General features: G+C 40.8%; 3 protein-coding genes across 5 annotated transcripts; 2 read left to right on the top strand and 1 right to left on the bottom strand.

Annotated features, from left to right (window-relative positions):
* Nucleotides 1-1162: 1162 nt before the first annotated feature.
* arl6ip5a (ADP-ribosylation factor-like 6 interacting protein 5a) lies at nt 1163-7448 on the bottom strand. The gene is made up of 3 exons (XM_032512653.1): nt 7187-7448; nt 3833-4050; nt 1163-3062 (listed from the first exon to the last, which is right to left on the bottom strand). Exons 1-3 carry the CDS (start codon nt 7363-7365, stop codon nt 2887-2889), a joined length of 573 nt encoding a protein of 190 aa, XP_032368544.1. The 5' UTR covers nt 7366-7448; the 3' UTR covers nt 1163-2886.
* An 81-nt stretch (nt 7449-7529) lies between these two features.
* trnt1 (tRNA nucleotidyl transferase, CCA-adding, 1) lies at nt 7530-15260 on the top strand. Of its 3 annotated transcripts, none has more exons than XM_032512640.1 (8): nt 7530-7656; nt 7855-7984; nt 10281-10474; nt 11340-11478; nt 11611-11737; nt 11819-12012; nt 12911-13164; nt 14183-15260. In XM_032512640.1, the coding sequence occupies exons 2-8, from the start codon at nt 7855-7857 to the stop codon at nt 14426-14428; spliced, it is 1284 nt and encodes a 427-aa protein (XP_032368531.1). In that variant the 5' UTR covers nt 7530-7656; the 3' UTR covers nt 14429-15260. The 3 variants fall into 3 exon arrangements, with proteins under 3 accessions (XP_032368531.1, XP_032368532.1, XP_032368533.1); XM_032512642.1 differs by having other exon boundaries at nt 7554-7623; XM_032512641.1 differs by having other exon boundaries at nt 7550-7984.
* Nucleotides 15261-15445: 185 nt separating this feature from the next.
* avpr2b.1 (arginine vasopressin receptor 2b, tandem duplicate, 1) lies at nt 15446-19649 on the top strand. Its single transcript, XM_032512648.1, has 2 exons — nt 15446-16515; nt 16983-19649. Exons 1-2 carry the CDS (start codon nt 15651-15653, stop codon nt 17189-17191), a joined length of 1074 nt encoding a protein of 357 aa, XP_032368539.1. The 5' UTR covers nt 15446-15650; the 3' UTR covers nt 17192-19649.
* Nucleotides 19650-23896: the final 4247 nt, after the last annotated feature.

The following is a 23896-nucleotide window of genomic DNA, read 5'->3' as shown; positions in this document are numbered from 1 at the left end:
TTTTTTTCTCAAATGATTTTTGTTCGATTCTCATTTAATTTTGTGAGCCGACTGCATCACGAAAAGCTACTTCTCTGTTCTGGGAGTTTTAAACAGACTGTATAAAACAGGTTTTGAAGCGCTCCTAAGCGCTGCAATGCTACAGGCTTGTGGTGCTGCGCAATGTGCTATAGGTGCCAAAAGAAATCTATTTTTGGTTCTGCCAATATGTTTTGTTTTGTCATGGTTCATGTGAGCAATAAACATTACGCTTTGTGAGGAAAGAATCGTGATATCGATTCTAAGTTAAAAAATCGGCATTCATATTTTTCGCCGAATCGTGCAGGCCTAGTATCAAACCTCGATACTTTATAGGTCCTGACCAAAATGTGTCAAAAAAATGTGTATTTAAAGAAGTACCCAAAGCTGTCATGCCACATCTGGTCACATTTATAATCTTAATTATTCTTTATTAATAATTCAAACTTGCATTATTTGCAGTATTTATACACTTGTTTTTGTTTTTTTACAGTTGCATTCAAGGCAATTGTTAATTGCAAAACTATTTTTGTAGACAAACATGTTTTCTCAAAGTAAGATATTAAAAATAAATATCGTTCGTCGGTATCGATTCGGCATTAATATTTTAAAACAATAGCCATAGAATATGTCACACATGTCAAACTGCCACAGAGTTCAACTTAACTCAAACTCCGATCAGAGTGACTCTAAATCATGCTGTGCCGTGGCGTCCCCAGGATCAGCACACTAACCTTGATCCAGGGAGTAATGGCTCTGGCAAGTTATGAAGGGTGAATAGTCGGATTAGCTGATCGGTCACATGGTCTTTAACGGATGACCTATCGAGGAGGCAGTAAAGGCAGCGTGGGGTCAAGGGAAGGTTGCAGAGCTCACATAAAGATACAGCAGACTGCAAAAGTTCCAGCAGGCTATCATTAATGTGTCACAACTGTCGAGTAGATCCAAGCAGCCAGATCTGCTGAGTGACAGGCTGTCAAAGTTATGAGGCGGGCTAACCAGCTTGACCGGCCAAAAGCCAAAGCCTCTCGGGCAAATTGAGGAACAGAGGGGTCAACCCAAACGCAGCGTGCTATCAAAGCGTGCATGGCCAACAACATCAAGTATTGTATTATACGAGATGACTCCCTGTCCCACGCCTCAGTGTTGTGGAAACTAAACAGGAGGCGAGATGTTGCAAGTCAAGAAGCCTGCACAGGGAGAACTGTGACGTTACTTAGCAGCAAGTGCAGAAACGGTACACAGGTTTGTTTTTGTGTCGCATCCACCGACTTCTGTTGCCTCACTTAAGATTACCTTTGAACGCAATTATGGTCGTTTCAAAATGACAAATGAGTTCACTGTTGTTGATTCATGCAAAAACACCGGAAAGGTTGAGTGTTGTTTTGTGTGTGTAACGTCCCCTCCTGTATTACACATCAGTTGAGGAGAAAACCTCAAATACACCCACACACACACACACACACACACACACACACAGGTAGGATCCTTCCAGCAGCTGCAGCTGAACAAGGGCCTCCAATGTGCCCTGAGAGACATGACTTTACTTGAGTTTATTGCCACCAGTTGTGTTTACTCCTTCCAGGTTGCACAATATGGATGGAGATGAGGCCAAGCGGGAGAGGACATAAATCACTGCTGTAGCACGGAGGGGGAACGCCTTGCAGATTGTAGATTTATTTATCTGATTAGGACAACGCACATTAATCAACATTTCTGTAAATGCGCCAGTGTTAAGCCAGTCGGCTAATTTCAAACTGTAGTCCTAGTTACCTATCTTGCAGCTCGAGTCAAGTTAAACTGGAGAGCCACTGAAATACTCATTACACCTGAGTGTGCACAGGTCATCGAAAGGGCTCATTTGAAAAATACCATGCACACCTAACAGATAAATGATGCTGTCTGAAATGGATTTGAGTCATTTTGAAAGCAAAGGGCTAATGTGGACATGTTTTTAAGAATAGCACTCCAAAGCGATTACTTTTTAATGCCCATCATTCTTATCTTCATGTTTCCCCCAATCCTTACACGCTGCCACATAACCAAATAACAGAGCATTATGTTCCACACGAATTCCCCTTATCTGCAGTCAATTTCAAATGGAATCCAATAAATAAATCAAAAAGGAGCTGACCCAGAGATGTGCAGATGGATCCACTCTGTCACTGTGCAGCGCTCAGCTCTCCACACTATAATCTACTGCAGCCTATTGATTAGCATTGGTGTAAGTGGAGAGGAACGCAGAGTTAGCCAATCCGTCACCCAGGGGGCATTGTCAAGATTAAACAATCAAGAGGTGCAGGAGGAATACTGATGGTCATGGGTTAAGACCTCAAACTCCTCTGAAGTCTTCCTTTTGAATACTGACACAGTGATCAGTGTTTGGAGTCACATGTATTTCATAATCCAAAGCAGTGCTTTCTATTTTGATCTGCATGAACATATGGTTGCTTGGTTTCTATTCAACGGCATACTTAAGCAAATTTAGGTTTTCTGCGAGGAGACATAATTCATATTATTCTGAGCGTAAACTGGCAGGGCCGCTGGCTGTTTCTGAAACTCATTAAACGCAGATTTCGTACCTAGGAAGGAGTCTGCAGCTGTGGTGCACAGAAACACTGACACTGCATAGCAGAGACGTGAGATGCTCTCATCACTGTTTAAGAAAAGTGCCCTGACAAGTTCGGAGTGGAGTGGCAGATACCCTGAGGTTAGGACGAAGCCCTTTCAGATTACAAGCTCTCTGTTCAAAACACACACATGTGAACATACTGTGTAAGAAACTAACTTCTGGAGATTTAGACAGAGAAATCCAAGAATAAAGGTCAAGATCTTTGGTCAAAAGAAGAACGTGTGCATGAAGTCCGATCACTCTTTCAGTTTTCCTTCCAGAAAGCTCTGGATCTTTTGAAAGCTCTCCTCTTGCTGATCAAGAGCTTCCAGCAAAATGCCCATCGGTGACCTCTTCAGTCCGGCTCCTTCGATTTTGTTCTCCAGCTTATTTTTCATGTTGCGGAGGCGAAAGGAAGCATGTGCAAATACCACTGGAAAGCAGATGAAAAGGGAACTGTTAAAGTTTGACATTTTTGGCTAAAACAAACCTGTAAAAACCTTCGTTCAGGTCAAACTAGAACAACATCAGTCTTTGAGTAGTCTCGCTCTGCCAGACCCTCCTCCACACACGACATGGATGGAAGAAAAACGTGCTCTGGTTTATTGGCATTTCTTCAAACCAATCACAATCCTCATGGGCGGCGCTAAGCTCCGCGCGGAGCCGCTGCAAAGTAAACTCAGGAAGCAACTTCTTTTGGTGAACCGTGTACGTCCAAAGGTTGTTTTAGTCGTGCGAGAGAAAACTCCGATTGGACCGATATTCTAGCTAGCTGTCTGGATTTACCCTGCACAGATCTGAGGAGCAGTTAAGTCCTCAGAAATCCACCGCAGTTTAAAATTCCAACACAGAGACAGCGGAAAGTAACCGACATCGGTGAAAAGACCGGCGCATCCGGCGCCATGGGAGCAATCGCGGGAGTGGACTGTCAAGGATATGGACTAGTCTTTGACAATCTGAAAGAGTTCAGTCCAAATCACATTTTATTGATTTTGAAAGAACTGTGTTGTCTAAGGGTCATTTAGTAATACCTCAAATGCCCTAATCATTACACTAAATATTTATGATGTAATTAAAACCCATTTATTCAGCTAATTAATTTCATATTCGTCTGTTGTTGGGTTTTTTTGCCAAAGATTATATTGCAGTAATAGATATTTATACAATTTTTAACAATGTGATCATTCATCATCTTGAACTTACAAGCCAGAGGTAAAGTGATTGCAGTCATAAACACCATGACGCTTCCCAGCATAGAGATTAAGATGTAGCTTGCGACCATGACAGCGATCACGAACGCTGTGGGGTTGTGCCTCTTGAAGTTGCTGATCACAGCTCTGTTCTCTCCGGCCCACACTGAACCCAGGAAGACGCTCGACACCACGACCATGGCTGTTAACATCCCCACAGGGTTCAGGAACCTGTAGGGCAGCAACACAGGACACATGAGAGCAGAGGGGTCAGTATAAAACTGCTCTCACAGGCAGGATTGTGTGTGTGTGTGTGTGTGTGTATATGTGTGTGCGTGTGGTCACTGGCTCCACCAAGTGGTTAGATGTTGTTTGTACAACAATATGGAGCCTCTTAGTTTCCATGCAAATAGGACAGGACCGCAGATAAATATACTTTTATGTAAATTTGAAGTTACTTTTCACTCAAAACTGTCTCTGGTTTCAGCTTTTCCAGTGAGAGGTTCTGTTGCTTTTCTTTGTCTTATGTATTGTAAACTGAATATGTTTGGGTTTAGGACTAATGATCAGATAAACAGGGGATTTAAAGGCACAACTTGGGCTGTTGGGAATTATTATGGAAATGCTCAACCATTTTATAGATCAAATTGTTAATCCGTTAATCAAGAATCTGCAGATTCATCGACAATGAAAATGGCAACGAGTTGCAGCCCTGAAATCCTAAAAAGCGTATTTTTTAAAAACTACATTAAATCATATGTTCACTGCTGCAGTAATTTAAAAAATAAACCTCCATATCATTTATATTAGGACATAGAGTTCAACCCACATGACACATATTCTCTCTGGCCAGACACCATTAAAAAGCTTTGTGTGTCAAATCCAGCCTTGGCATGTCAACGGTGATGTCATCAGGCCAAGTCTGTGACCTCAGTGAGTGTGGCCTGGCTCACTAAGGTTAATACTGTATATGCACTGAGCGGGACACTTTACAGTTAAAGGAATAAACTTGCCAATGCCCTCTGGTGGAGAAACTATGGTAATTTATGGTCATAACATATTTGCTTGTCTCGCATTGCCAGGCTTAGCTGCTGATATATCTGTGATACGCTAATATCAGTCAATTTATTATCCGAGTCTACCTCTTAATATTCAATTGTGAATTGTATCTTTTACTGACACTACATTAAACTACCTACATGACATGGAAGCTATGTTTCAAACCCATAGATTTTATAATTTTGTAATATTATTGCCATGCAATGGTCTTTCTACTGATATGTAAGACGGTCACTCTAATTTTAAACAAAACCCCCAGCTATCTTTGTAAACAAACAAAAAATATTAGCTTAGCTTTGGCCTCACCCCTAGCCTGTAAATCCAGACCCAAATCCGCAAGATTAAGGGTCTGGCATTGAGTAATGAAAGTCGTCCATCTCGAGGGGCGACAACAAGCATGCATTTGAAAATCTCACTGCACGCAATTGGATAACACCATGACCAATCACAACAGCACGTGGGGTAACGTATCCAGAGCCCCGTATGCTTAGCTACCAGCGGAGCTAACTAGTTTATTGTTACTAGTTTATGATTAAACTGTCGTCATCCGTTTAGCTCGCCTCTGGCCCGCCTACATCAGATACACCGATGTGATTGGTGCAGCTCGGCTACAAGGGCATAGTTAATGAGCAGCAATACTCGATGCAAGAGTAACTCGCTGAGTAAATTCCAATTGTGCTTTCGCAAGAACTCTGGATTTCCAGGGTATCTCACCCCTGCTTTGAGATACAAGGCCTGTTATATCCAAATTTCAACTTGCACAGGGAAATGATGAACATGTTGGAAGATTCATAGTCGTCAATGGGTCTGAAACCTCTCCTGAACCGCTGCAGTCTGATGGAACCTCTCACATTGTCAGAGAAGTAACAAAGTGGTGCAACTGTTGCCACTCCATAGAATTTCTAACCGTACATCCACTACACCTTCATTCTCTGCCTCCATTGTATCTATTTTATATGTATACTGACCGACCTGGTATATTCCTTCACATGTGACTTGATATTGATTATAGAGTCCAAAGTTGTGTTTCTCTGCATATCACAAAGACACACATTGAATATGAAGACACAACGAAAACAGATTCCCATTTATTAAAAAACAAACACTTGGAAGACAATTACGAGGAGAAGACTCTCAGGTGAGATCTCCACTCAGTGCTTGCAGTTGTGGTGAATGGTCTGAGCCCATGCTTTCTATGTATGTTCTGGTTGTGTGAACAACTGTATGGAGGAGACCCTGAACACTTTTTGCAATGCAAATGAGGTCCATTCAAAAGCATGTGGCTGAGCTGTTATAAAACTGGATAACAATAACATTATATGGTTTTCACAAACAAGTAAACTGAATGGGTCAAAGTCCATCTCTGTTGGTTTAGGGGTAAGACTCAGGATTGACTCACTGAGAAAATATCCAATACTGGGTGATCTCCCTGATCAAGGGTCTCACAGCTGTGCTATCTGCAGTGCAACAGCTGACTAGACAGAGGCTCATGAGGCCTTCATGGCCATAGCAACGATATGTCATCATACAGCTCAGTGAACAGACCATGACAAGGCACCACTATTTTTAGTAAGCTGGGCTTTAATTGGAACAAAGTGCCAACTGAAGTCCAAATATTTCCTAGATGAGAGATTTAACCTCTTGTTCCCCAGTCTGACTGACTCCATGTTATCAGATAATAGACTAGTTCTTCAGGCAGTCTGTAGTAGTCTAGATCAGTGTTTGTACTTCAGGCCCACGGAAATCTCGATTTTGTTTCATTTTATGTTTCCACCTCACTGTAGGAGTCAGGGAAAAACAGTGGTTGCAGACTCCTCTTTTCTCTCTTCATTTCAGTCTGTGCTTCCACGTGAGTCCATCAAAGTCATCCTGTTTGCATTTGAACACTTTTATATTAATAATCATTGAAAAAGATTCAAATTAGATTCCTATATGAGTGAACTGAATAAAAGTTGTTGACTTTTGTCCCCACGTTGAGAAAGAAGAGTTCACACTGACAGTACATAACAGTGCATCGCATGATAGCTGGATCAATTTCTTACTATTCAATCTTATGGGACTCCTTCCAACTTCTCTTCACATAAACAGAGTCTACATTCCGTCTGAACACTCACTTTAATCCCGTAACACTAACACACTTAACACTAATGCAACAATTACGTGATTTCGTTATTGTTGCTAGTTAGTGTAAACTGGGAACGGAAACAACCAACCTGAAAGAGTAACGTTAACACCATTTAGCTGCAAACTGCCAAATAAACACTTAACGGCTACTGTAGTTAATGACATAAATTGTCATGTAACTTACCCTACAACGAGGAAAACAACGATGGCCAAAGCCAAATAATTTGTTTGATAATAAAGCAGATTGCTGACAACTCGGTTGTTCCATCTCGCCAAATCTTTGCCATCCGGTTTGGCGAATCTGTCCGAGCCGGGGAAGAAGTCGCCCCATGGTCGGAGCGGTGCCAGTTCCACTTTAGCCATTTGACTCCCTGCTAACCTGACAGTGGCAGTACCGACAGTTACCAACCAAAACCAAAGATCAGCCGGAAATCTGATGCCGGAAGGTCCGCTACAAACCTCCCATGCAAACCTCTCGCGAGAAGCCAGTGGCAGCGCGTGTACTCAAACCCCGCCTCGTGAGTCTGATGAAACCTCACACTATTGGTCAGCAAACGCACTGTATCGAAACACTTCCTGCAAAGCTTTATGGCAGAGAAATAAAGATAGCAGCGTTGTCTGGTAAAAAAAAACAACCGTATATTTAAGTTGCAGGTCAGTTCTGTCTGTTATGTTTAGTGCGTTTACATTGGCATGCCAATGTTGCTAATGTTCTGGCAATGTGTGAACAGTGTGACAAATGCACGCGGACCGCTGAAGCTTGCGAGCACGAACTTCAATGACAAGTAACGTTAGCAAACGCTAGACAAAAAGCTTAAACAACACCTGACGACGTTTTTGTTGTTTGTACAGATGTGGAGCAGGACATCCTGTCTTCTTGGGGTTGGCAGAACAAGTTTCTATCGGAGGAGTCTTTTCACTATGCAGCTGAAGACCAGTGAGTTCCAGTCTCTGTTCACTGAAGGACTGAGTGGACTAGCAGGTGAGATGCAGTGTAGCTCAATACTCTCCTAACACGACCCATGAACCCACTGTGTTTTGTTCGGGTCTGTGGGACCCGTTTTCAATGTTTGCTTAAAGAATACGTATACTGTTTATTATTTATTTTAACTCAAAGTCATTAGCCTTGGCTCATTTTCTGCAAAGAACATCAAAATAACTTCAATGGCTGCACACTGTACCCCCCCTACACATAACATAAGAGGTGTCCGGGTCTACTGGACCCATAAATGATGTATTATAATTATGCATTGGTAATTGAAACACCTGTTAAGTATTCTTTTTTTTTTTTTACATAAATTGTTATGGCTGTATTGATTTAAAAGCCTAATAATGGGGAGGGTCCACCAGACCCGGGAACATTGGCTGTGTAACAAAAATATGAACACCACGCAAAGGTTAAGGAGACCTTTCAAATGGGTTTATTTTCTCAGCAATGTTTTTCCCTATGGTCAAATTTTTCGTGTGTGTTTTCCCTGGGTCAATTTAGTTATTATATTTATCTATCGTTCATTTGCAATTTTGAACTGTGTCGATAACTCTTACTAATCACTCAAATGTGTTTTTAATGAAAATCACGCATGGCCTGGGAACATAGGGATGACTCCAGATTGAGCTGTGACCAAACACCTGAGAGCTGTGGTCACTTATACAGCTGCTCCTTTTGTTCACAGACATGGCAGTAAAGGTAGCCAGTGATTTTCTAATGAAAAAGCTTAAAAAGTACTTTAAATATTTGTCTTTTATTTATATTCCTTATTGTTTCTTAGGAGATTCAGTGTTTTTATTGCACTTCCATAATGTTGGGGGTGGTACGCTAGAGACAGATTAAAACAATGACATAATTGATGTGACAGAGGCCAAAATATTCAGACTTTCAGCCTCCAAACATGGGTCTAGCATCCACAAAAATGATGGATCCAACATTTCCACTAATGCAAACAAAACCTGAGAAATACACATGTCAAACAAACAACTCCAGTATGGAACACAGGCTATATTATTTATTTATTTATTTATTTATTTATTTTTAGTTTTTTAAAGTCTTAAGGCCCAGCCAAGATAATTCTAATGATATCCACAGTGTTACTTTCTCAAACTTGACAAAGCTCCTCCAGAGCCACAGAAAACAAACTGACTAGTACTCCACATGACTAGTAAACTGGCTTTGATGTGATAAATTGGTGGGATGCCCCTTTTATTGTGCCCACATAGGTTTTGTGGTTGTTGGTGTAATTAACACTTCGCACCCCAGCGTTTTTTTTTTAGGATTTTTTTTTATTAGCATTGGTGGCAAGTCTGTCCAAACAACAATCCCCTCCAGCCCGCACCTTGCCGCCAAATGTTTTAAGTATGAAATGGAACTGACACTTGGAACACAAACAGATATGTTTATTCACCCCTCTTCACACACAATGAGGCATATTTTCAGTTGTGATTGAACTGTATTTTTTTGAGGAACTATAGGGCACTTAACGTCTACAAAATTAATTTTACAAGAAATTCTTCATAGGAAAACCAAAACCCAAATGAGTACATCTATAAAGTATTTCCAATTTATATTGTATTACATTGATTCACTTACCGTTTTCGTGTTTCCAGATGTTTGATATCAGGATGGTGAGCTGACAGAACTGACAAGTTGAACGTTGTCCAATTAGAACGGACCCACCGCGGTGATGTTTTTGGTGGAGCTGTTGGTTTGTTTAAAAAGGAAGAAAGCGAACATTTTAACAATAAACTACAACACAACAGTATGTGGAGTTGAACTGCCCAATAACCTCTGAATAGTTCTACCTGTTGTTAAATTGCAATGTGAGCGGCAGCCAAAGGGAGGTGCATTATGTTCCGCAGGATAATTTAAAAGGCAACCAACTACATTGTGCGCCTGCCCTATTTCTGATATCGTGGCGGCAGAGATTTTGCCCTGGCGGGCTGCCAAGATCAGCATAGACGAAACACTGCACACTTAGCCTAAAACACATTTCCCGTGCTGCTCTGGTAGCAGTCAGAATCTCGTTTGAGTGAAAAATCAATAGGCAAAGTCAAAAAGGCAAGTGAAAACTCCACTCGGAATATAAAAAGAAAAATAAATAATGTAATGTTTTTCTATTGACAATAGAATTTATTATCTTGGAAAGTTTCTTCTCCAGCACTGCCCCTCCAGGTTTGCCTCAATCAGTGAGATTGTTTGTGCCTCCAGGCACACGTCCCCCAAAAAGTTACCCAACTCCTTTTGAGTGTTTTTATTTATTTATTTTTTATTTTTTATTTTCCAGAGTTGTTTGGAAAGCAGCAGCATGAGCTGAGGATAGCTGGAGGGGCCGTACGAGACCTGCTGTCTGGAAAGCGGCCTGAGGATGTGGACTTTGCCACCACAGCCACTCCAGAGGAGATGAAGCAAATGTTCCAAACAGCTGGCATCCGGATGATCAACAATAAAGGAGAGAAGCATGGGACCATTACAGCAAGAGTAAGAGTCTGCTCTGCATAAAGTGTCTACGCAAATACATTAAAACCCAAAATGGGATTGTGCAGAGGGCAGCTGTGAAACAAATATCTTTTGTAATGGCGTTTGTTGTTGGAACACCCATGATGCACATGGGACATCCATATTTAGTGCTACATAGCCCTTTTCAAACAAATGGTTCTTATTTCTTGATTTAAAGATGTTAATAGATAGATAGATAGATAGATGTTTATTGATCCCAAGAAAAATGGGAAATTCCTGTGTTACAGCAGCAAAATCAGTCACAAAGAACAAAATATAAATATAAATGAAATACTAGGAAAAATATACATACATACAATATACATGAAATAATAATATGAATAAAGTAAAAATAACAAATATTTGAATAATAATATGTAATAAACAAAACCACAAGCTTTATGTCACACACAGAGTTCAATGTTGTGAGATTCTATTCCTGCATTTTAACCCATCCTTGGCATTAGGAGCAGTGGACAGCTATACATACAGCATGGACAGATGAGCAGCCCAGTAACGGGAAGCTCTATTTCTGATTGATTTCTTTATTCCTAAAATATGTAAATACATTGTATCGAACGGGCAGAGGTTTTGAGCTGGAACATAAGGCTCCATTAGGTAGGTTGATGATAAAAATCCTATTGTAATGACATATGGCAGCTTTACCATGTACAGATTGTGACACAACTATATGTTTGAGTGCCTGCTGAAATACTGCACAACCCACAAGTAAGAGTTGATGGAGAGGGACATTGACCTCAGAATGAGATCATATGTCTGTGGCATGAGGCCAGTCTTTGCTGTGCCTGTAGTCATCTGTCTTTTGTTTATTGGTCATCTTTTATAGCTACACAATGAGAACTTTGAGGTGACGACATTGCGAGTGGATGTTCAGACAGATGGACGTCATGCAGAGGTGGAATTCACCACTGACTGGCAGAAAGATGCTGAACGGAGAGACCTCACCATCAATTCCATGTTTTTAGGTATTAAATGACTTATCTCTGTGTTTGCTTGTGTTGTTGAAATGCCCAGTATCAGTGTGTTTCAGTTCAGGTGCTTTCGGTGCACATTGTCAGTTTTTTTTTTTTTTAACTTTTATTTTTTCCCTTTCCCAGGGCTTGATGGCACATTGTATGACTATTTTAAAGGATACGAAGACCTGCAGAACCGAAAAGTTCGGTTTGTTGGCAGTGCTGAAAAAAGAATCCAAGAGGACTACTTGAGGATACTGCGTTATTTCAGGTGGGCGGCCTGGAAGAAAGTCATTGTTTATTTGTTTGACGTAAAAGCACTTTGTGCTCAACCGTCTCATTTTCCTTCAAGGTTCTACGGCAGGGTGGCCCTGGCGCCAGATGATCATGAGCCTGAGACCCTGGTTGCTATTAGGGAAAACGGTCGTGGACTTGCAGCCATATCAGGAGAACGGATTTGTGTGGAACTAAAGAAGATGGTCGTTGGTAACCATGCTGCTCATCTGCTGGAGCTGATGTACAGTCTGGAACTGGCCCAGTACATCGGTGAGAGGCTAGGCAGGGAAAGGCAGAGGAGGAAGAATAACATGGGACAAAACATAACAACGGTTGCCAGAAGGATTTGAGCCAGGGATATTGTGATTATGTGGTGAGCCTCTTAAAAATCCCAGCGCCACCACAACATCTTAGCAAAAAGTTGATATAAATATATAGGGTATATAAATATACCCTTATTTACATTACTTGCCATCAAGTAGAAAGTTATTTTAATTCTATTGTATGAAGCTAGAGCCAGGAAACAGTTGGCTTACTTCAGAATAAAGACTAAAAGCTGTGTTTCCTCTGTGCAAATGGACACACTCATACTGGTGATGGGGTTGGTGATGTCACAGTGGATATGACACATGCCTTTGGTGTGGGAGAATCCCACTGCAATACATCAACCGACCAATGTGTTCCTGAGCAAGACACTTAACCCTTAGTGGCTCCAGAGGCATGCAACTTCTGATGTATAGCAATTATAAAAACTTCAGCTAAATGACATGTAATGTAATAATGTAATGATGAGACTCCCACCTCTGTCTAAAATTAGTGTTGCATTTAGCCCATTTTGGTAAACGCCAAGTCATTGTTTGCAAAGAACAGTCATCAGTAAGAGAGTTCAGTAGTGTTGAAGCTCAACAATTCTGAAGAAGCAGACGGTTTAGAGCTGTTTCTAAACGGGGAAAGAATCTTTTCCTCAGATGGAGTTATTTCAATGCTGCGTACAGCAAACCCCTTGTTTGTGTTAGCAGTGTATGATTCAATGACTGTTGACTATTGAACTCTTCTCAGGCTTTTTGATAACCGCAGAAGACTTCTACCAAGATACCAATCTTTGTCTTGCTTGTTTTCTGTAGTTGTTAGTCATTTCTGCTCATCCCTCCTGTGTGCATCTTCTCAGGTTTACCTCCAGATGGCAATGTTGAGGAGATGAAGCAAGTATGGCAGAACGCCAAAGACCACTCTCCCAAACCTATGACCATCCTGGCTGCTCTCTTCCGCCGCCCTGAGGAGGTGGAAAAGATGGACCTCCGGCTGAAGGTGTCCAGGGAGGAGAAGACTTTGGCTCTGTTCTTGGTCAAATACAGACGGGAACTCCGCAAGAGTGAAGACAACCCGGACAGCCTCAAACCCTTCACTGACTTTATCATCGACGTAAGTTTCAGCTTCCTCCAGTTTATCGGTAGAAACAATCAGATGTCAGTTGTTTTTGTGTTTTCTAATAAAAAGTCTAGGAGAGATTTATAGTTGCGGACACTTACCAGAACAAGGTAACCAGGTCATTGATTCCAGCCACAACTTTTCATAGAGTTTACATATCCTGTTCTAAAAAGGCAGGGTTATTTATCATGAGTTGTGGTGTATGCCAGTGAATGCCTGCAAAAAGCTGAATTAGCTTATTCTGAAGCTGAATGGATAGACACCTGTAATGTATTGAGAAATTCACCCTGAATAACTTTACAATACATTTAGCTGACACTTTTATCCGAAGGGACTTCCAGTTAAGTGCTTTCAACCCTGAAGGTGCAAACTCCAGACAAGTAGTAAGTGCAAGTACATTAGCTTTAATTAGCAAAACTACCAAGAGCCATGTGAAAGTGCAGCTCCAAGATTTTTTATATATATATATACACAATTAAAGTAAGAAATAATGTGTGTATGTGTGTATATATATATATATATATATATATATATATATACACACACACACACACACACACACACATTATTTATTATTTTAATTGTTTATCTGAGGTGTATTCAGAAGAGATGTGTTTTTAGCCGGTGGCAAAAGATGCGTAGGCTTTCGGCCATCCTGATGTCAGTAGGGAGCTCATTCCACCATTTAGGAACAAGGACAGCAAAAAGTCGGAATTTAATTGAGTGATTAGTTATTTAATTTCAGAATTAAAAATTTTTTAATCAAAATGTGATGACAGCAATGGGGTTGCCAGTTCATGTTGGCAGCCTCTGTTGATCAAATCGGATCAAACCACACCCACACAGTCCTGATAAAGCAGATCAGCTGAGCATTAAAATATTGAGCTCTAACTAAATAATATTTAACTTTACCCTTTTTATTCTTGCTTATTTAGTCATAAGTATTTCATGCTTATTTCAAACACAATCTAAAACCACTTTTTAAATTTTTCTAATTGACACATCTTTTCAGAGTCGGGAGCTGGATTCCCAGAGTAAAGTGTGTGAGCTATTAAAGTATCAAGGTGAGGAGAAACTGCTGGCGGAGCTCAGCAGGTGGTCCATCCCTCGCTTCCCCGTCAGTGGTCACGATCTGAGGAGGATGGGTGTCACGTCGGGCAAGGAGATAGGTGCCACCTTACAGGAGCTCCGCGACATCTGGAAGAAAAGTCGCTATCAGATGGACAAAGATGAACTCCTCAGTTACGTAAAGTCTTAAATGAGGAGAAAAGTGGACGGGCTTTTGTGTCGGACAATAATTATCTGGATTACTACTGTAATTGTGTTGCTCACAGCTATTGATTGAGCAGACTGCTGCTGTTGTTGAGAAAGGACATTACAAGAACTGAAACATGCATGGCCGCTGATGAATGCAGTTCCATATAAAATTAGCCCAAGACCTGGGTTAAAGTGGGATCTGGCATGTGGCGTCCCCCCAACAACTAATGTGACACTTTGGAAGCTTATTACTGCTTTTAAAGTCTCTATCCAGTACTCGGCACTTAAAGAAAACTCACTTTTAAAGCTGTTTCACCTGTTACGTTATTTCCTTATTCTAAAACAGTGGTGGAAAAAAAATTGCCAAGAGTTGAGTTTTCATTAAAACAACATTTTGACTATTATGCCAAATTAATCGGAGCACCCAAGGCCAAATTGCATCCTATGTTACCATTTGACCAGTTCCTGAAAAACATTTCAAGGTTATTTTTATCCAACGCAGTCCCTCCACTTAAAACACACGGGGCTACATTCACTCCAGCTAACTCAGCATCACAGCTGCGACCATATAAGAGAAGTACTGCTGGAGAATGACCGCTGATTTCATCATATGTGTTATAACAGAGCTCTATGATATTATTGGATAAACAGCTGTTTGCCCAATGCTCAGTTGCTATAGTAAATTATAAATGTCATTGTTAAAACCATATTGGAAAGCAGTGGTATGGTTTTGATTGTTTTGGTTTTCTCCTTGGTTTAACTGCAGTATTTCTTTACTATGTTTTCTGAACAGAAAATGCTCTATAAAGAGGTTCTACTTTTTATTGATACAACTGACATTGTGATTATTTTAAGTGCACTGCCAAATACAAAGCTATATGTATTCCACTTCTGTATTTGCTGCTGTGAGACATCATTTCTGTGCTGGGGAGAGGTTGCTCCTCCCTCTGCCTGATCTGAGGAGATATAAAGCCCTCTGCTTTCCTTTAACAACACTGTTTCTGCGTGGAGACTCTCAACGGTTACATTCACCCACGAGATTTGATAATCTTGACAATGATTTTTTTTTCTTCTTCTAGGAATTATCTTTTGATGAAATTATTATAAGTCAAATTCCATTACAATTTTTTTGTATTTTTTAAATGAATCCACTTCAGCTGTATTCACCTGACATGGCTATATAACAGTGTTCAACTACTTATTGCTTTGTTTCGGGTGAAAGAATGGCTTGGTTTATTGTAAATATCAGTAACTTCACTTTGGAGAATGCGCTATCTGGGGATGAGCCGCGAGATGAGCGCTTGGCACATGTGGAAATAGCTCTCCTGTCCATCATCTTTATCACTGCAGGGATTTTAAACTTTGGGGTCTTGTTGGTGCTTTGGAAGCGGAGGAGGCAGCTCTCCAGGATGCGCGTCTTCGTCTTCCACCTGTGCGTCGCCGATCTGGTGGTCACATTCTTCCAAGTTTGTCCCCAACTCATGTGGGACATCACTGACCGATTCATCGGGCCAGATCTATTGTGTCGCGTAGTGAAGTACCTGCAGGTGGTCGGGATGTTTGCCTCCACTTACATGATTGTAGTGATGACGATAGACCGGTATCAAGCTATCTGCAAACCCATGGTGACTTTCCAAAGGCGCAGGGCGCGCTGGAACGGTGCGGTGTGCGCCACCTGGTGCGTCGCTTTCATCGGCAGCCTGCCACAGATCTTTATTTTCTCTCGGGTCGAGGTCGCTCCCGGTGTGTACGACTGCTGGGCTCTGTTCATCAAGCCGTGGGGACCGAGAGCCTACGTGACCTGGACGACTCTGGTGATATTCGTCCTGCCCATTGTCATGGTGATAGTGTGCCAGGTGCGCATCTGCCGCACCGTGCAAATTAACTTTCACATGAAGACGCACCACGTCGCAGACTCGGTCAGTAAGACGCTGCCCTCCAGGGCCAGCAGCGTGGCGGGGGTGTCAAAGGCGAGGGTGAAGACTGTGAAGATGACCGTGGTCGTTGTGCTCGCCTACATCATCTGCTGGACGCCTTTCTTCATCGTGCAGCTCTGGTCTGTCTGGGACTTTGAGGCACCCACTCAGAGTAAGATCAGTCAATCAGTCAGACGTCATTTGTATAGCACTGTTTTACCAGGACCTGTTTTCAGTAATTAAGCAATATTCTTTTTAGGGAGACCAGAATGTAAAGCATTCTATTATCTCCTGTAATGCCATAATAGATCTAATTTTGGAATCCAGATTCTTTTAGTTAAGGTAACATCATCTTAAAAAAGACAAAGTGTACCCTGCATTATTCACAATGTACATATCCATTTAATAAGAATACACAGGGAAGGTTGCCATCTCAACTCACTTTGATAGAAATTGTACAATACATAAAGTCAGCCCAAAGATTATGGCTCCTTATTGCTGGAATCGAAACTTGAACTGAGTTTAAGTGATGATGCTCCAAAATTAGAAAGTATCTAGACATTGGTACTCCCTCAATAAACAGATCAAAATATAAGAATTACAGTAAAGTCACAGTGGAATATTTTACTCATTTTCTAGCTGCAACCTTCACCATCTTGATGCTGCTGGCCAGTCTGAACAGCTGTGCGAACCCTTGCATCTACCTGCTGTTCAGCGAGAAGCTGCCCAAGACGCTCAAGGCCCTGATGTGTGTGGGTCAGTCCGATCTGAAGGAGTCCATCCACGAGGAGGCCACCATGGTCAGTTCCCTGTACATCAGCCTCAAGAGTCTGCAGGACTGCAGATAAAGTGCTGACACCTCTGAAGCTCATCTTACCCCAGGCCAGACAATATTGACATCCTCTAATGAGCATGAGGCCAAACATCACAGAAGAACAAGTCCCTGTAGTAACCGTGTATTATAGTGAGACCGCATTGTAGAAATGAATAATCTATGACATGCTTTCATGTAGAAACACACACCATAAGTCTTTACAGTGAAACATTATGATTGCAGGCCATAAAGTCTCTATTACATAACACATACTTAAAATATTAAATGATTGTTCTAAAGGGGGGCCGGGTATTCCTATATATCCACAGCCTTTACACCCCTTATAAATTATAAATTAACATTGTCAAAAACTCTAAACATAAACTATTATGCACCATGTTTATTAACCTCATTTCAATCAAGAGAGACTTTGTTGCTGATATGCAAAGATTTAGCTACCTATGAAAAAATATGAATTGTACAAAGTCTTTGGAGATTAGACTCCATCGTACAGTATTACACATATGTTGGGAACCCAGACATATATGTTATGATGGAGTCTAGACACTGGTGGTGGTGGTGAAGAAGCACGAAGACCAGATCGAAGGACTCATTGGGAGCGGTCAGCTGGAAGAAGACCCAGGGTGCTGTGGGTGAAGATGACTGGAGGTGGAAGGGGAGAAGGAGGGTCGCACTCTTTCCTGAAAATGACCTCTGACAGCTGCAGAGGAGAGAACAGATTTAAAGCAGGGATGTCATGCTGGGATTGGCATGTGAAAACATGGCCGATACTGATTGGTTTACCGGAAAAGTGTGTGCCTCAAAACAGTTTTAGGAGAAATGTGATAAAGTTATTGAAGTCTCCCTGAAAGAATTTACTCTGGGCTTCATTTCAATCTTAGTTGAAGTCTCTCCTAATGGAAACAGATTTGTGTAGCTATGCTAGTGGTGGGTGGCTGTGGATCAGGAGGTAGAGCGAGTAGTCCTTCAACCACAATGTTGACGATTTGCTCCTGCTGTACGGCTTTAGAAGAGGTTCAGTGTCTTGAGCAAGACACTGAACCCCAAGTTTCACCCGATGGCAGGCCAGCTCCATGCATGGCAGCTCCACCACCATCGGTGTGTGAATGGGTGAATAAGAGACAAATTGAATTGCTTTGTCAAGTTAGGTGCAAAGGGAACGTATAAATTCAGACTTCTAGAGATGGCGGTCTGTTGATCTGTTGGTCTGCCACTTTGGTTCAGACTGAAATATCACAGCAACTACTTAAACATTTTGTACAGACATTCCTGTTCCCAATAGGATGAATCCCGACGACAGTGATGATTCCCAATTCACCAGAGGATGGATCCTATTGACTTTGTTGATCCCGGACTTTTCCTCTTGCACCACCATGAGGTTGCCATTTGAAGTTTGACTGAAATGTGTTGACAGGAAATGTGTGCAGCATTTATGGTCCCCAGAGGATTTTTAATAATTTTTGGGATCCTCTGACTTTTATCTATATAGTCATCAGGTCAAATTTTGTTTCCATCTTTCCAGTACTTTGGTAATTGACCAATTACCTGCAGAACTAATGCCAGTCCTAATTAGCAAACATTAACATGATAACACAATAACTTAAGATGGTGAACATGGTAAACATTATGCCTGTGAAACATCATTTGAGCATTGCCATTATAAGTGTGTAAGCATGCTGACGTTAGCATTTAGCAGAAAGCCCTGGTGTACAGCCTCAAAGAGCTGCTAGAATGGCCTTTAGACTCTTAATTTATTGGTCAACTCATTTTAATTTGGGAGACACAGCACAATATACTAGATCAGGTTATTTTTATCAGAACTACATACAAATATTAATAAGAATCATCAAAATGGACCTCTAATTGTATTTGGGAGATACGGCACAATATGGATCCGGTTATTTTGTCAGAATTATTTGCAGAATGGACACCCCATTTGCATTCAAGTTGTTACTTATATTTCTTGGCATGTGATCTTTTTTGTCAAAGAGGTTTATGTTACAGTTGATCTTGTGAAAACAGTAATAATACTTTCATTTTCAGAAATTAATTTATGTGGTGTGGGATTTGAACATGTTTCACTCAAATGTAAATGTGGTTTATCCTGTAAGTTTGTAATGGCTAATATATATTATATGAACTTTAAATGTGATTCTTCAGTCTATTTTACATCTGTTTATATGATCATATGTACAATAATGGCCGTTATCCGTTAGTTGTTTAAAATAGTCAATTATCACACAACAGATCTGGGTCTGTTTGTTAAGTATCTTTAAATATGCAGCAAGGTGATCAATGTTACAACATGTTAACATTTTTCAAAGTCCTTTTTCTCTCAACCTCTAAGAAGTAATCTCTGAGGTGTTGCTAAATAAACAGAATTTTCACATTTCTGTTTTTTTTCCTTAACAGCACTGTCTTGTTGAGAAAAAATTGAAGTTTGGAATTAAGGTTAAAATATCTGTTCACACTCTTGAAAGTTTACTCATCCTCCATTTGGAGAATGGAAACCTGAGGAAAATATCAGGTCAAACAACTTTATATTCTCATGTTAAAGATAAGACAGTTCTTCTTATTTATTGGTTTTGAATAGGTTTTGGACAGACACAAGCAATACAAGTCTGTGACTATACAGACACAAGTACTTGGTAGGATGAATTCATTAGTGGATAAAAAAAAGATAAAATATCATCTGCCTTATTGTTTAAGACATGAGCTAAATGTTGTCATGACTGTTAAATTGACTACCAAAATGTTTTCTTGTAAAGGTTCAAAATATGATCAATACGTAAAGATTAGTGCTGTCAAACGAGTAACATATTTAATCCTGATTAATTGCATCAATGTCATAGTTAACTCACAATTAATCACACATTTTTATCTGTTCTAAATGTCCCTTGATTTCTTTGTGTCCCATTATTTCTCATTTTAATGCTCTATCAACGTGGAAAAGTAGATCAGCTAGCTTTATGCAATTTCTTTTTTAAATTATAAACAACATTGGAATATAGCCTACTGTAGTGTTCATTTCCACACGTAACATTCTCACTTGGAGCAAATAATCTCTCACACAATGCAACACTGTCCATCAATAAAAGGGGGGAAATAATACTTTGACAAGGGGGGGGGGGGGGGGGGGGAGAGAATTCGCATCAGCTGTGAGCTTGGCCATTGACTGGTATTTCAGACTGGACGTGCTGCGATGATAGCTCAGTTCACAACAACAAAACACACAGATCACTTTGGTCTTGTCAATGGAACCATTTGGTAACTTTTTTAAAAAGTCAACTTTCCATTCAGAATCTTATCTTAATTTATCTAAAAAAATGTACGCCGTTAAAATGGGTTTGCATTCAACACTGTTAACAATGCGTTTAACCGACAGCACAGTAAAGATGAATATAATTGGAACCTCTCAAATCAACTGGCATATTCAGCAGGTAGCTCCTGTACTTCTGTGGTGAAAAATGTCTCTAGATAGAGAAGATGCTCTTGTGGCTCTTGACGTTTCATGGAATAACCTCTGAGAGGAGAAAATAGAATGTGAACCAGAAATAATTTTCAACATCATACTCATGTGATAGGGAAGGCAAGAGGAAGTCTGGCACTAGGGCCCAGGCAAAGGGGGCAGAGTCTATAAATAGGGGAGGGACTGCTCACCTGGATTTTTCTTTCTGCAGTCAGACACACCTGAGAGAGCAGCTGAGGCTACCAGACCTCCATCCTCAAAGCAATGAATGACTAAAGAAAGACAAAAAAAATAGAAATTCGAAAAAGGACAGTGTCGATCTGCGCTGCTTCAGTCTTCTCCTCCAGCTTCCGCACCTGTAAATTACAATCCGTTTCCTTCTCTGAAACATCCAAGTGCCGCAACTCTAATTCAAGCTGCTTCAACTTTACCTGATTAGAGAGACCCGCCTCCTCAACTTTGGGAAAGGTAACCTCACCCTCAACAGCTGACAGCACCCCCCCTGCTCTAACAAAGCAGACCCCAGCTGATCCCCAATCACCCATTTCTTGCCATTCTTTCTGACAACAATATCATACCTGTCCGCAATGAGCATCAGATTTTCTGAGGTGGATACATCCAACTTGCCCCAAGTTGGGCCACCAACAAAATCCTCTAGCTCAAAATCCATCACAGACACAATCGGGCAACAGGTAACACAGTAAACTAGCCAAAACAGCACTCACCTGCCTGTCTTCAACTGGGGGAGGGGAATGTGCTTCCAAGTCAAGCGAGATGTAATTAGGTGAGCCAACCATTGTTTTCCCACTTAGATTTATTGCATTCCCACTAGGTTAGTGAATGGGCCATATCTTGTGTTTCTGGCTGTATTACAGGGGGGAGCTGAAGGGTAGAGTAACCATTTTGCATGGATGTTTTGTGTAAGTGTGGGGCAACGTAGTGTGCAGTTAAAAGTAGTGTTGTTCAATGAGATTTGATTTAATTTGATTTAAGTATGTTGGTTGTGCCTAATGGTTTGGTTATAATTTATATTGGTGCTCAACTCTACACCAGTTTTCCTGGTATAGCAGCCCCTGGTTCCGGTTTATTCTGGCACTTGTGTAGGAAGTAGTGTTTGGGTTACACTCATTTGCATCTAACGTTGTACGGAACCTTGATTTGCATTAATACTTGTGGATGATGTATGCATTTAATTTGTGTTTGCCAGTGAGTCGCGTCTTTAATTCTGCAGTTGTTTCAAACACGTACTGTAATTGTAAAACATAACAGGGTCCACTGCGTGTGAAATTTGCATCTTAATAGAAATAAAAATCGTTTGTAATGTTATGATGAATGACCTTGCTGCCATTGATGCTGAACTTCATACTGAAGTCAATATACACAACAAACACACGTTGGTAAATGTGGGGAAATGTAAGCTGTGTATGTCCTGCAGAGGACGCATTTATTGGCATGTCATAAATAGTCAAACAGATGTGTATTGAGATTATATGAATCATGATGAATAATGCATGGGTCACATAATGGGTTATTGGATTATTTATCCTAAAGACACATATTCAATACTAGAGGGAAACATATGCAACTGTGAGTTTTTCCTAAAACCTTTAGATGGTGCAAAGATGAATAAAGCACTGTATTATTTATGCTCGTTGCCTAATTAAAATGAAATAGGGTTGTGATGGCTGCAAGTCCCAGGAATAGGTCTGACTACTCATTTACTCCCGGGCTTGAGGGATGTGTCCATAAATCAGAGCTAATAGGCCCATGTAGTGGCTGTGAGATATATGTACTCAGGTTTGAGGGAAGGTAGGAAGTTACAGCGTGAGCACTGACTGTATTGCTGCAGTCAACTGACTACGTTCCTTCAATCTTCAATCATGTAACATCCCCGGAGATAAGAAAAAAAAGAATGAGGTCAGGTGTAGTCAACCGAAGACAGAAGAACCAACTTCAAAGAATAGAGAAAGCAGCAAAGCCATCAGCTGCAGCAGTGGTGGATCTAACGGACTGTCCTCAAGACATCAGCAAGCGTCCTGCTGCAGACCAGGTGAAGGATTCTTACATCAACAAAGAACTTGAACATGAAAAGAATCTGTCTTTTCCCGATGAAAATGACGATCCAGCAACTCCACCATGCGAGAGTAAAACTTGTAAGAAACATATTCAATCCCTTGAATGGAATATTAATCTCTGATAACTGAAACTATGTTGTTAAAGAGAGAAAATGAATAGAACTTTACTGAATAAAAATGGAAAACGTCCCAAAACTCTGCTGCCCATCTCCTCACCCAACCCGTTCCCGTGATCCTATCACTCCCGTTCTTCAGAACCTCCGCTGGCTCCCTGTTTCCCCAACGCATCCAGTTTAAAGTCTTGCTCCTCACCCACAAAGCCCTCCATAACCAAGCTCTTTCTGCTCCACCCTCTCCCTTTTATTATTTATCATTACACTTTTTTTTTTGGGGGGGGGGCGGTTAGAAAACATCTTGGAAAAGTATAAACACAGATACAGTCAGCGCTCGCATAGAAATTACACTAGACATCTGATACTGACACACTGAAAGCTCTCTGCTAGCAGTTTTGTGCTTCACAGAAATAACCATACATTTTAGTAAGAGCATCTTTTTTTATTTAATTTGTAAATATGTGCAGATGTGTCAATAACTTTAATTTGTACATTTATTGGTCACTTGTCTCATTCAAGGAGTAAAACTTGCCCCAACCTAATTTCGACCATGAACTCAGGACTATATATTCATTGTATCATTTTGTTATATAAGTAAATTTAGACATAGAAGGGTATCTTTTTAAAGTGGTTATTTCAGCAACCTAGAAATGACAGTCTTTCCTTTTCTACAAAATTTGATAGTATTAATGTATATGTCGTTTCAGGGGATTTATGATGGGTGGGGGGTGGGGGGGGGGTACAAATGTTTTTTCTGACAGATTTTGCTGTTCTCTCTTGAATTCATTTGAAGTGACGACAGGCGTTGGCTGGTGGTAAGAGCTGTCTCTCCTGGACTGAAGAGGTGCTGGGTCATTCCTGGAGTCTGTGGGAGTGTACAAAGGAGCAAGAGGTCAGTCCTGCTGGAAGAAGAGACACACATGACATCTCTTATTCTAAAAGTATTCTTTTTTTAAATTATTGTTTTTGAGGCTTTTCCCTTTTATTATAGTTGTAACAGTAGATAGACAGGAAAGGGGGAGAGAGATGGGGAATAACACATAGCAAAGGGCCGCGTGTCG

Source organism: Etheostoma spectabile, chromosome 4 (assembly GCF_008692095.1).
Source record: "Etheostoma spectabile isolate EspeVRDwgs_2016 chromosome 4, UIUC_Espe_1.0, whole genome shotgun sequence".
Taxonomy (NCBI): Eukaryota; Metazoa; Chordata; class Actinopteri; order Perciformes; family Percidae; genus Etheostoma; species Etheostoma spectabile.
This window is presented reverse-complemented; position numbering and strand designations above follow the sequence as displayed.